General features: G+C 31.9%; 1 protein-coding gene across 1 annotated transcript in view; it reads left to right on the top strand.

Moving 5' to 3' along the window:
- The window catches only part of LOC127728961 (mucin-5AC-like), a 243755-nt gene that overhangs the window by 24263 nt on the left and 206641 nt on the right, over positions 1-12851 (top strand). The window contains exons 6-10 of the mRNA XM_052236541.1: positions 2865-3407; positions 3749-3855; positions 5188-5338; positions 9561-9795; positions 11892-12240. Coding sequence (XP_052092501.1) covers positions 2865-3407; positions 3749-3855; positions 5188-5338; positions 9561-9795; positions 11892-12240 — 1385 coding nt within the window. The remainder of the gene's footprint in view (positions 1-2864; positions 3408-3748; positions 3856-5187; positions 5339-9560; positions 9796-11891; positions 12241-12851) is intronic.

Genomic DNA, 12851 nt, shown 5'->3' with positions numbered 1-12851 from the left:
CCTTTATAAATCTATAGATTTGATTGCATACTGTATTCATTTTTACGAGCATAACTTTTTTCAAACATTTCAAACGTTTTATTTCATTAACTGTAAATCTATTATGTGCATTCCCCTATCACACTGAAAACATGGATAACAGCAAAAGTAGTTGAGACACTGGGTTCCGTGGAACCCTTACGAATTTTTTTCTGTCTTTGAAGATTTTCAATAATATCATTTATTATCACATATTTGATAAAGATGTCAGCAGTTTAGGTATGTAATATCAACAAAATCAGCCAAATGATATTTTGATAAGAGCAAGATAACTTCACCACACCTTGGGCTGGAAATCATGTTATTTTGCCCTGTTTCAACACATAAAAAGGTTACAAGCAATTCAGTTTATGATTTCATGTTTTTGATCTGCCAATGATGTTATTTTGTGTAATTGCAGAGTAGGAAGACATTCATTTTGTGTTATTACAGAGTAGGAAGACATTCATTTTGTTTTATTGGAGAGCGAAATGTTTTGTTGTGGAATCTGATCATGATACTCAATCATTTTTAGCTCACCTGGACCAAAGGGCCAAGTGAGCTTTTCTCATCACTTGGCGTCCATCGTCGTCTGTCGTCGTCCATCGTTATCTTTTACAAAAATTTCTCCTCTGAAACTTCTAGGCCAAATTTAACCAAACTTGGCCACAATCATCATTGGGGTATCTAGTTTGAAAAATATGTCCGATGACCCGGCCTGCAAACCAAGATAGCCGACAGGGCTAAAAATAGAACATAGGGGTAAAATGCAAGTTTTGTCTATTATTTTGAAAACAAATAGGGAAAATCTGACAAATCCAAAAATGTTCACAATGTTGAGCTTTACCAATTGTTCATAGACGTCAAAACTGTCAGACGACTTCTTATAGGAGTTATTGCCCTAAAATGACAAATTTTATCATTTTGTTTTTATTTTTGCCTATTATCTGGAAAACTATAATAGATAAGGAGAAACTTTAAATGCAAAAATGATCAGCAAAACAAGTTCTACAAATAAGAATGCATGGTCGAAACTGTCAGTGGACTCCTTATTAGAGTTATTGCCCTTTGATGACGATTTTTAGCAAATTTTTGCGTTTTTGCCTTATATCCTAAAAATGATAATAGATAGATAGAAACTTAAATAAGCAAAAATGATCAGCAAGACATGTTCTACAGTTTAGACAATATATAGGAAATCGTCCGATGACTCCTTATTGGAGTAATTGCCCTTTAATGACGATTTTCACCATTTTTTTGCGTTTTGCCTTATATGATGAAAATTATAATAGATAAATAGACACTTTAAATCACAAAAATAATCAGCAAGGCAAGATCTACTAACAAGTCAAATTTTGCTGATATAGTAAGTAGGCTGTCTGTCACTCTTTATGGGAGTGATTGCCCTTCAATGTGGATTTTTTACCCTCGTTTGTGTTTTGAGCAAAAACTAATGAAGATAGAAAGAAGCTAAACGGACTTAATGATCAGCAATACAAGATCAACAAAACAGAGATTTTTGTAATGAATTATATTCTTGTCTACAATGTCGGAGAGTGTCCTTTATTGAATATGCACATAGACCAAGGTGAGCGACACAGGCTCTTTAGAGCCCCTAGTTTAGGAAATAGTGTTACAATTTAAATTTACAGAAATCCTGCAACACTATTGTTAAATGAGTTTTAAATAAACTTTCTTGTTGTTTATCTAGTGTTTTAAAAAGTTATTTCACAAGAAATAAAACCTCATTGATACACACTAATAAGTTATAAATAGTTTTTTCCTTATACATGCCCTATTTTATAATCATCCCTCGATTAATATTTGTCTTTGGACTAAAGACCTCTGGGAAATATCAAGATATCCAGATAATAACAGAGCAGATACGAAAATGGCATTTATTAATCTTAATAATCAATGTTTTCTTAAATAAAGTGAAGCAAAATGTCACTAAAATAATAAATTTTTAACTGTTTGAAATAATTAAAACTTCGTAAATCTTTGAAATGATTATTTTTCAGCTGAAATGATTAATAAATAGTACTGGTCAAAATGTATATAATTTTTGTAAATGTAAAGTCATGTGCAATTAGATTTAACAGTGATTACATCTGTGGCTCTTAGAATTTGCAACTACTGGTACATGGAAGGCCTAATAATAAAAGATGTCTCTTATATATGTCAGAAAAATCATGACAAAGAAGTTTTTTTTCAAAGTCTTCTTGGTTGTTGATTGCATATCTTTCATTGGCAAAAAATTGCTGCTTACTGAAGAATTAAAATACTGATCCTGTGTCCACACTTCGATTACAAGATATCTTTCAAGGATTTGAAAACATTCATTTCTACTTTGGGACTTTCAGGATTTTCTAGTTTTTGTCTTAATGATACACATTGTCAAAAATTTGGGACAGAAATTTTATTGGCTGAGTATTGTCAGATCATAGTAAGTAAAGCGTGGACACAGGACCTGTATTTCAAATTGAGAACATTATTATTGGTAGAATCTGAAATGTGAATAGACTGAAAAAGCTGCTACCGGATAAAAGTGTTTACTGAGTATAGTTGGAATTCAGCCAACAACAAGTTACTTATTGTGATTAAAAAAAACCGTGTTACTGGGGATGTTAAATATGCTCAGTGTGGCTTTATCCCAAACATGAAACCTTGCATTTAATAACCCCAACCAGCCCTGAGAAACACATTACAAGAGCAATAGTATATTTCTAAATATTACTTCAGGGTCCAATGATTATAAATTTTCTATTTTAGGTTAGGCAAGTAAAATATCATTCGATTTTATGCTGCTTTGGGACTGACATTATGTTTTTTAATTAATATTATAGATCATCCACACACAACACGAGATGCCATGTGTGCTGCCTGGGGACAAGACCATTATAGAACATTTGATGGAACAGTATACTCATTCCAAGGACATTGTGAATATCTTATGGCCAAGGATAGCAAAAGTGACACATTCCATATCCACTTAATAAATGATAAACAATGTACTTCACATACACCTTGCAAACGTGAAATTGATGTTTACATTGGACAGACAGTTGTGAGATTTCGAAAAGGAGCTTCAGGTCCCATTGTTTATTTCAATAATTTCCCATTGACTATTCCCACATCAAGAGATGGCAATACTTTTGAAAAGCTTGGACATTATATTGTCATGAAAAGCCCTCTTGGCTTTATGATACGGTGGGATGGAAGACAGTCAGTATTCTTGTCAGTTTCAGCCGATCATAAAGGAGGCATTTCAGGTTTATGTGGTACATATAATGGCAATAAAGGAGATGATTTCACAACTGACACCGGCAGTGTTGTAAAATCACCATCAAGTTTTGCATCAACCTGGAAAAAATCAGCAATAGGTGCAGGTAAGTTTTTTGTCTTATTATTATTCAAATTAAAGGGAGAATCAGAATTCAGAATAAAAAAATTATACCTTAAGCTTCGTGTGTAGAAATGGGAATAAAAAGATTGAATCTTTTCTGTTTGATTAATCTAGATATTCCTTTGACATATACAGGACTATACAAGACAGTCAAGACTTGCATATTTTATGAGAATAATTTCATTTTGAATTTGAAATTGCACATCAATATATTGAACTTTTTTCTGATCATAAGTTACTTAGTTTTCTAGATCATATCTGTTCAAAGAGCAAAAACAAGATCGTTTAATACAGTTTATTCACATGTGTATCTTTTTCTTATAGCTGTGTGCCCGGATGCTCCACAGAAATCTTGTTCTGGTATGCAAGCCACTCAGGCTGAATCAGTGTGCAATAAAATCATGGATCCAGCTTTTCAAGCTTGTCATACAGTAAGTAATACAAAAGCAATAACAAAAATAGAGTAGTAAAATATGTACAATAAACAAAATTTCTTGTGTAAAAAACATATAGGTGATCATGCTGAATTATACTTGGCAATTTGTTCATTGTCAAGCATCTTTCAAAATAAAAATAGCTATAAAACTCTTATATGCAAACATTTTCAAACAAGTCGGGTATTATCTTGTAGGGTATTTTAAAAGTGTGTATTAGTGTATAAAATCATGCCAATTTTTTTATTTGATTTTGAAATAAGACTTATTTCAATTATCATGATTATATATTAGTGTATCTTAATGTACTTGAACATTAAGTGTTGAGTTCATAAGTCTCAACTTTAGCTAATTAACTTTTAGATTTAATAAGTTTGGAGGATTTCAGTATTTTTTCTAGAAGCTTGCAGTCCCATTTTTCCAGTATGCTATTTCCTTTTCTGATGCCATTGCTTGAATTTTTTTAAATCAATATTTTAAGGAAAAGAAAGATTAGTAATTTTTTGTAATTTGAATTAACACTTTTGTTTTTGGATAAACATTTTATGTCAGATAACATATTGGTATATATAAAGAATTTATTCATTTTTTGAACTCACAATATGATTTTTATCACAAGAAATTCAAACATTATAATTCTACTACCATAATCTTTAAAAGTTATTGGCTATGAAAGGGAAATGACTGCTATTGCATATTTTGTTTAGGTGTTAAAAGAATTATATATTACGTTTAAATGTCAAACTACCCCCTCTGTCAAATAAGGATTTTTTGCATTAATAAGTATGTAAATGAAATTTTGTTTTCAAAGCAATTAAACAGTTATTCTTGAGCATTTAGTGATAATTTACAGTTTGCTTGATTATATAGCAAAGTAAGCTGTCTGTGTGTTCCTTACTGATAATTCCATGTCAGTTAAACAGATGGTAAACATGTGGAGGTTCAAACAACTCTTAGACAATAATAGTAATTTAGTTACATTGAATGATATTAATATATTGAAGGATAGACCAAATGCCAGTTTTCTTTCATGAAATGCTTTTACATGACAACTAATTTATTTCAAAATAAATACTGATTAAAAAATATTAAAATGACCTGTCTTCAGTATTTGTTGATTTTTATTGAGGAATGTTTATCTCAGTAATGTTTGCCCAAATCATGGAGTATACTGTTAAATATTAACTTTTTTGGACCCTTACTTGTAAGCCCAACAATTGTCTAGATTTTTCAAATATGTATTATTTTTACCAATTTCCCAGAAATTAACAGTATATTTTCTCCTTCTCTGTGACTTTTCTAGATTTAACAAGTTAATGTTAATTTTAGAAAGTGGATCCTGCCTCCTTTAAAGGTGCCTGTAAATCTGATTGTTGTGGTGGAGATCTCAGTAAATGTTCTTGCAGCAGTTTGGAGGCATATGCTAGAGCTTGTTTAGAAGCGGGAATTATACTCAATTGGAGAAATAATCAACTCTGTTGTAAGTTCTAAAAGGAAATTGATATGAATAGATTAAAGTCTAGATGCTGTTAAAAGGGAAAATGATTGATACCATTTCTGTGAAGATTCTGCACTAACTAATAGGTATCAATAAGTCAACATCTCATTGAAAGTTACACTTCATATGAATAAATAATTTTTGTCCCCTGTACAGCGCATTGCGGCAGACATAGAAAAACCGGCATCCGTCTGGTCTTATAATATAAGTTATCTACGTTCATATCCGTAGATATGGATATTTTAACACCCTGAAGTATCCAAGTACACCCTGAGGCGCAGGGTACTGAAGGGTGTTAAAATATCCATATCTACGGATATGAACGTAGATAACGAATTTATTCCCGGTCTTAGTCTAAATCTGGCGATTTTTAAAGAAATTCGACCACAAAGTTAAACGTGAAAGCAACGTTTTTTTCATTTTTTAAATATCTTTTATTGAAATTTGGGAATTTGACATATTTTTAACGGGGTGTAGGGTACTACCTTTGGTAGAACCCTACAGGTAGACAAATATAAGACGTTTTTAAACTAGAGACAGAGAAACTGAAATGGATCGAATTTGGCGCGCAATGTTGTGAGAGTTACATCATAAACGGTGTGACGTCAACGTGGGTCATTTGCATAGCTAGGTCAGTAGTACCATTCATTGACAATGTGGCTGCATAGTGATGCATTTACTAAAATGAGTGCAAATAATCGATATAATAAGATAAAATCGTTATTGGATTAAATATTTAATTATACAGACATCATGGAAAATCTACAGAATTCGATATTTCATAAGGAACAACCATGGAACTAAGGAAAACGCGCGTGAAATTCCCCGATGTAATGGGTAGCAACTTCCGGGGATATGGGTTAGCAACACCCAGGGGCTATGGGTTTTGTAATGACGTGCGTTAACCAATCAGAATCCTAGAAATATACTAAGCCGGGGATAATGAGTGCTCTCACATGTATAATTCTTGCCAGATTTTTATCAAATTCATATCAGAAGTAATATATATCAATAATGTCTCAGACAATTTGGAAAATCAGTGCTGATTAACTATTTGAGTTATGCATCTTGGAAATATTAATTATATGGAAAATTGCTCTCAAGTCTTCATTTCTCTAAGAAATTTATAAAAAGTTTTAACGAACTTTGGACAGATAAAATATATGCAACATGGAGGACATGGAAACTTTGTTCTTTTATTATATATATTTTATCCAACGCAATCATAGGTTTGAACGTTGTTTTCAATTTAGATATATATATACAAGTCTAAATTGAAAACAACGTTCAAACCTATGATTGCGTTGGATAAAAACCGCAATTTTTATACGTGTGCATGCAAAACAAATTTCTTGGTAGAGGGGTCTAAATACAGCACAACATTTTCCAAAAGACCATTTTCGACTGATTTTTATCATTCAGACTGCTTTAAATTGAAAACGAGTTCATGGACCCCTCTTTTTAAAAATGACATATGGCTTGATTATGTATGAAGATTATTTGTACCAATTTTTATGAACAAATCACTGATGAATTTTTAAAAAATTAGATAAATATACAGCAAAAAATGCTGTTCTTTGACTAAAATCATAAAATGTGATAAACATGAATAATTTCCCAAGAATTGTTGCACAAATTCAAAGCACAATTATGTAGAGAAGATATTCCAGATGCTTTTACCAAAAAAACACTTCTGTTTATCTTATGAAACAAAAAAGTTAAGTATGTCTTTCCAAAGGATAGAAATGTCTAAGAAACCGAAATTTCAAGTAAATGTCTAAAATTTCGACCCCATTTATCTCTAAAAGTAACACATGAAAGTATATGTTTTATTACATATTTGAATTGACTTGGTGAAAAATAGCTTGTATGCAAACTTTCGTCACAAATTCACTGTGGGACCAAAACCGATCGTATGCCCTTAAACACATTGCTGTGTTAAATTGTTTTTTTTACCAACCTTTCTTTTCCATCTCCATTTGTTGACTAAGAAATGTTACATAAAATAACATACAGGAAAAATCAGTACAGGAAAAGCAATTAAGGTATATGGGTGTCTTTTTCCATTTAGGATTGTAAAGTAGCAGAAAACAAACGGTATAATCTTTTCCTTATGAAATATGCAGATGTTGAGAGAATAATGCAATTCATGTGTAAGACTTCTCATCTAAATGAAGGAAATGATGTGTTTTATCTTATTATTACAAAGACAGATTTTATTTTGCTATAGTCATTTTTTTCTTCAACTTAGCCAGAAAAGGAAAGATAAATCAGAAAATCTAATTTAATAAAGGAATGTACAAAAAGTTTACCAAATTTGTTTTGTTCTTGTTTCAAAATTCAAATAGGGAACACGTATTACATTATTGCAGTAATTAAATCATTTTTTTGTAGCAAGTAAAGAAGTTCTTGACAATTTTGCACAACCTTTAGGCTGAAAAAAGCACTGTGACCCATTTTTTTATTATATTTTTGAAAATAGCATGATAAAGACTACATTTTGGCAAAGTATTAAAAATTTCAAGAAATCTTTCCATCCTTCACTCTAATTAAATATTGGTGTCTGTACTTCAGAGCTCTAAAGTTAGAAATGTGTAATTGCATACAGATTTTAGCATAATGATGTTATTTTAGTCCTAGCTGTTAATTTGTAAGTTTTAAACTCTAAATGGCAAATGGCTATCAAGTTGCAACTGGTAAATATCCAAACAAACATTCTGCCACTGCCTTGCATTTCCATTTTGAAAGAAATTAAAATTTTGGATTTGAAATTTACAGCAATAGGCAGTCATGTATTGGTCAAAATCTGGACATTAATCCCATGTCCTATGTTAGGAGAATGTCTCTTTTTAGCTCACCTGGCCCAAACTTTGAATAGCAAAAACAATCAGCAAGACAAGATCTACAAATAAGTTACGTTTTGCCAAAATTGTAAGTAGACTCTTTATAGGAACGATTGCCCTTTAACAACACTATTTTCCCCTTTTTTGTGTTTTGGACAAAAACTTAAGAAGATTGAGAGAAACTGTACTGACATTTAAAGACTTGTTTCAAGAAAACATTTAAGCTTCTACTTACCTTCTTTTCTTAGGTGACATTCAGATTTACCAGTTCCTCATCTGTTTGAACATTCATGTTAGAACTTAACTTATTGTTTGAATTTTTCCTTTCCAGGATATGCATGGAATATTTGCCACTGGACAATATAAACAATTATTCTAATATGACGTGCTTCTTTCGCTTTGTAAACAACACCGTGATAAAATTCTCGATATATCTATACTTAGCGCAGACTCAGAGATATACACAATAATGGATGTTACAATATACCTCCCTAGTAAATCCACATGTATTGGAACCTATTTGCAAACGCTATGCCGATTTTATTGTTTTAAAAATTGCCATTGAAAAAAGACTACAGAACTTTTATTCTTATTCGGATGCATAACAAAAAGAATTAATGCACAAGAGCTCGGAGAAATCTACAAAATCAAAATAAAATAAAATTCCGCGAAAGTCCATTAATGCTTTTGGCGCATTTAAGTCATTTCAAAACATGACGTCATACAAATGAAAACACTAAAGCTGAAGGTTTTTCCATTACGTGAACCATCGAAATTCGTATAATATTACATTAAAATGAATTTTTGAGGTAGGTGTTGTTTTATTTTCTATTTTATTGCATTATTCACATCTTTACTGATTTCAGCAAGTCAACATGGCGGCTCCTTAGTTACGAAATGTCAGTTTTGGATTTGACGGTAGCTTTCGAGAAAAACATGTAAATTAAAAATGGCAAATGTTGGGTTTGAGAATTAAAAGAATTAAGCACATTTTTTTAGCGGTTGTTTACGAAATAATTCATTCAAGCTACAGATTTATCAGAATGTTTTAGCTTTATCTAACAGGGAGTAAAAAAGAACAGCCACACACACGGCATACCCACCCTCGCTTCAGTTTTTTAATGACCGTATTTGTCCTATTAGAATCGAAATAATTCATGGAAGCCATAGATTTGTTGTAAATTTACACATGGCCTGGGCCATGTGTAAATTTCCAACAAATCTATGGCTTCCATGAATTATTTCTTAAACAATCAACCAATCTTGAAAAATATGTCTTATCATTGATCAATTTTAATGATGAAATTTATCCATAATAAATCACATTTATTATATTTTTTTTTATTCATTTTCATATTAAGCTGTATCCTGCCCCAACAATCTTGTTCATCAGGAATGTGGAAGTGCTTGCCAGAAGACCTGCACATCAGTTGGCACAACCTGTACTGATAGTACATGCATTGATGGTTGTTTCTGTCCCCATGGTATGGTTCTTCATAAAGGCAAATGCATCATGAATGATCAGTGTCCCTGTACAAAGGAAGATGGGTCAGAATTTCGGGCAGGTGATGTTATTCCAAAGGACTGCAACAGCTGGTAGGTACTAACACCAATGTAAAATATTTTTCCCAAGTACAGTCAAACTTATCTTAACAGGCACCTCCATACAACAGGCAGTCCCAGATCCCCCAATGTACTACACTAGTTGTTCTTTATATAGTGGGCTTGCCTAACTCAGGAAACATTTATATTGGCAAAATGGACATAAAACCTGTCCAAAAAATGTCCAAACAAATAAATTCTGGTGTTCTCTGGTTTTGACTTAAACCTTGTAACCCTTATTGAATATAATTCATTTGTAATTTATATCAAGTTTTAAATATCTGGTTAATGATTCTGTATCAAAATAAAAAGTAGCATAATCTTTATTTGAGGAATTTGCAATTCAAGGACATTAAAATAATTTGATTTTTTTTCCTCGACTTTAGGAAGCAGTGGGGAGAGACTTAGGCTTGCTGTTTCTGGTCTTTTTTTTTAGGAGTGTTTGGGATTAGGTCAGTTTAAGGGGAACCATTAATGGTAAGTCAGTGATATTTGGTAGGCATAAAACCTGTACCAAGTCAGGAATATGACAGTTAATTTCCATTTGTTCTGTAGGTTGATTAAATTTATATAGCTAAGGTTTGATTTTGTCAGTTTTTATGGACTTCACCTTTTTGAATTTTCCTTGGAGTTTGGTATTTTTGATAATTCTTTTTTTGTATTAGCATTGGCATTTCTCATTTATATGGAGATTGTTTGGCCCTGCTCATGATCTAATGACTGTTAAAATTTTGCTTATTTTTAAAGTTAAAGTTTGTGATTAGGTCAGTCTAAGGGGAACCATTAATGGTAATTCAATGATATTTGGTATTTAGTTGTATCAGCATTATCACATCTCATATCCATGGAGATTATATGGACATTACATGTAGTTTATACATTTAAACTGTTGATAAAGGTTCATTTTTGACATGACTTCTGGCATAAATTTGATAGCTTAAAAACATGAGGCCTACTTTGACCCAATTACATATTATTCTGTTTTATAGTTTGCAATGATGATGAAGGGCAATTTATTTAACACAAATTAAGCATTTCAATATTTATTAAACAAATACAAAAAATAACATGAATGCATTGCAGAATATGTCAGAGTACTTACAGTTACTAAAATACAATTAATGTGGTTCAATCAACAACCTATTTATAAAGAGCACCAGTAGAAAGGGCATTTACTTGCTTTTCCATAGGTGCCCTTAATAGACTGATTTGATTAGTTTTAATTTTTATGCCCCCGCCATAGCGGAGGGGGCATTATGTTTTACCCTTGTCCGTCTATATGTCCGTCCGTATGTCCCGAAATTGGTTTCCGTTCTATAACTTTAGTTTGCCTCAACCAAATGTTTTGAAACTTATTCACAATGCTTATAACCACAAGACACAGATCAAGGTTGAATTTAGGTGGTATCTCTTTTACCTTTCTAGAGTAATGCCCTATATAAATGGAAAAATTGCTGAATTTTTCATTTCCGTTCTCTTAAGTTTACCTCAACCAAATGTTATGAATCTATTACGCAATGCTCACTACCACATAACACAGATCAAGTTTGAATTTTGGTGGTGTCACTTTTACCGTTCTAGAGTTATGCCCCTTTACAAATGGAAAAATTGCTGAATTTTTCGTTTCAGTTCTCTTAAGTTTGCCTCAACCAAATGTTATGAAACTTATACACAATGCTTATTACCACAAAGTATGCATTTGGGTAGCGTCACTTTTACCGTTCTTAAGTAATGTCCCTTCATAACTTAATATACAAGCGGGGGCATCATCTGTGTCCCATGGACACATTCCTCATTTTGTCTAAGTTGCAATTATATAAAATTCTGTTATCTCTGTTAAATTTACAAAATAATGAGTTTTATATATGTAATTTGGATATATGTTTTAGTACGTTAAAAATCAAATATGAGAATTTGAGTCAAATTGGTGAACATGAATTTGATAGCTAATACCCTTTAATGTCTGTTATTGTGACAAATTTTTTTTTATAGAATTGAATACAGTAATTGTCTTTATATTTTGTACATATTTTTTGATTTTACCTATAAGTCTTTCTGATTTAAAATGTTTTATGAATTTCTGTATTTAGCACATGTACATCAGGAGGAATATGGCATTGTACACAGAAAAAATGTGAAGCAACTTGCTCTGCAACTGGTGATCCCCACTACATGACCTTTGATGGCAAAAGATTTAATTTTATGGGTGTATGTCACTATTACATGATGAAGGATGACAATTTCAATATAGTTGCAGAGAACATTAAATGTGGTCATGGTCAGGCATCATGTACTAAAGCCATTGCAATAAATATACCAGGTCATACAATAAGATTAGACCACAATCACCAGCTATTTGTAGATGGTACAGAAATACACAAATTACCTTACCAGGGAAATGGAATTAAGATTTACATGGTTTCATCATTGTTTATGAAGGTAATTCTAGATTAATCAATGATTAATAATGTAAAATACCAAACTTTTTTGTCTATTTTGCTGTCATAAATTCTATCAAACAAATTATTCCAGATGTAATGAGAGTGAGTGACAATTGTAGTTGCTTGATTTGATCCCCTTTTAAATGAAGAAAACCCACAGATGCTCCAAGCCACACATACCAAGCAAATTCTAAGATGCTGGATTTGGGGGTCATTATACAGAAAATGCAATGGTACCCTTTTTGTTGGAGGTTATATTTGACATGTTTGAACACATTACTGATTTTCTTACTCTGCAAACTTAGGCAGTCATGGCAGTGAAAAGGTTTTTTTCCCCATTTGCGTAGTTTGTTCAAGTCCAGAATATGCTTTGATTATTTTGACCACTGTTTTTAAACTACTAAATTTCATGGAGTGTTCTAGAATTCCCCTTTCCCGTCACCCGTGGCAAGTTGATTTATGTCATGGGAAAGTGGAAATTTAAACCTTTGTTGTCCGTGGGCAAGTAAAATTAAATTACAGAAACTTCCTATTCATACAGATCAAAGATCGATGTAACCGTTTGTATTCTTTTATTTCAATCAAAGTCTCAAAGCCAGATCGTTGTTG

Source organism: Mytilus californianus, unplaced genomic scaffold (assembly GCF_021869535.1).
Source record: "Mytilus californianus isolate M0D057914Y unplaced genomic scaffold, xbMytCali1.0.p SCAF_2, whole genome shotgun sequence".
Classification (NCBI taxonomy): Eukaryota; Metazoa; Mollusca; class Bivalvia; order Mytilida; family Mytilidae; genus Mytilus; species Mytilus californianus.
Note: the sequence above shows the minus strand (reverse complement) of the source record. Positions and strands in the feature narration are given on the sequence as shown.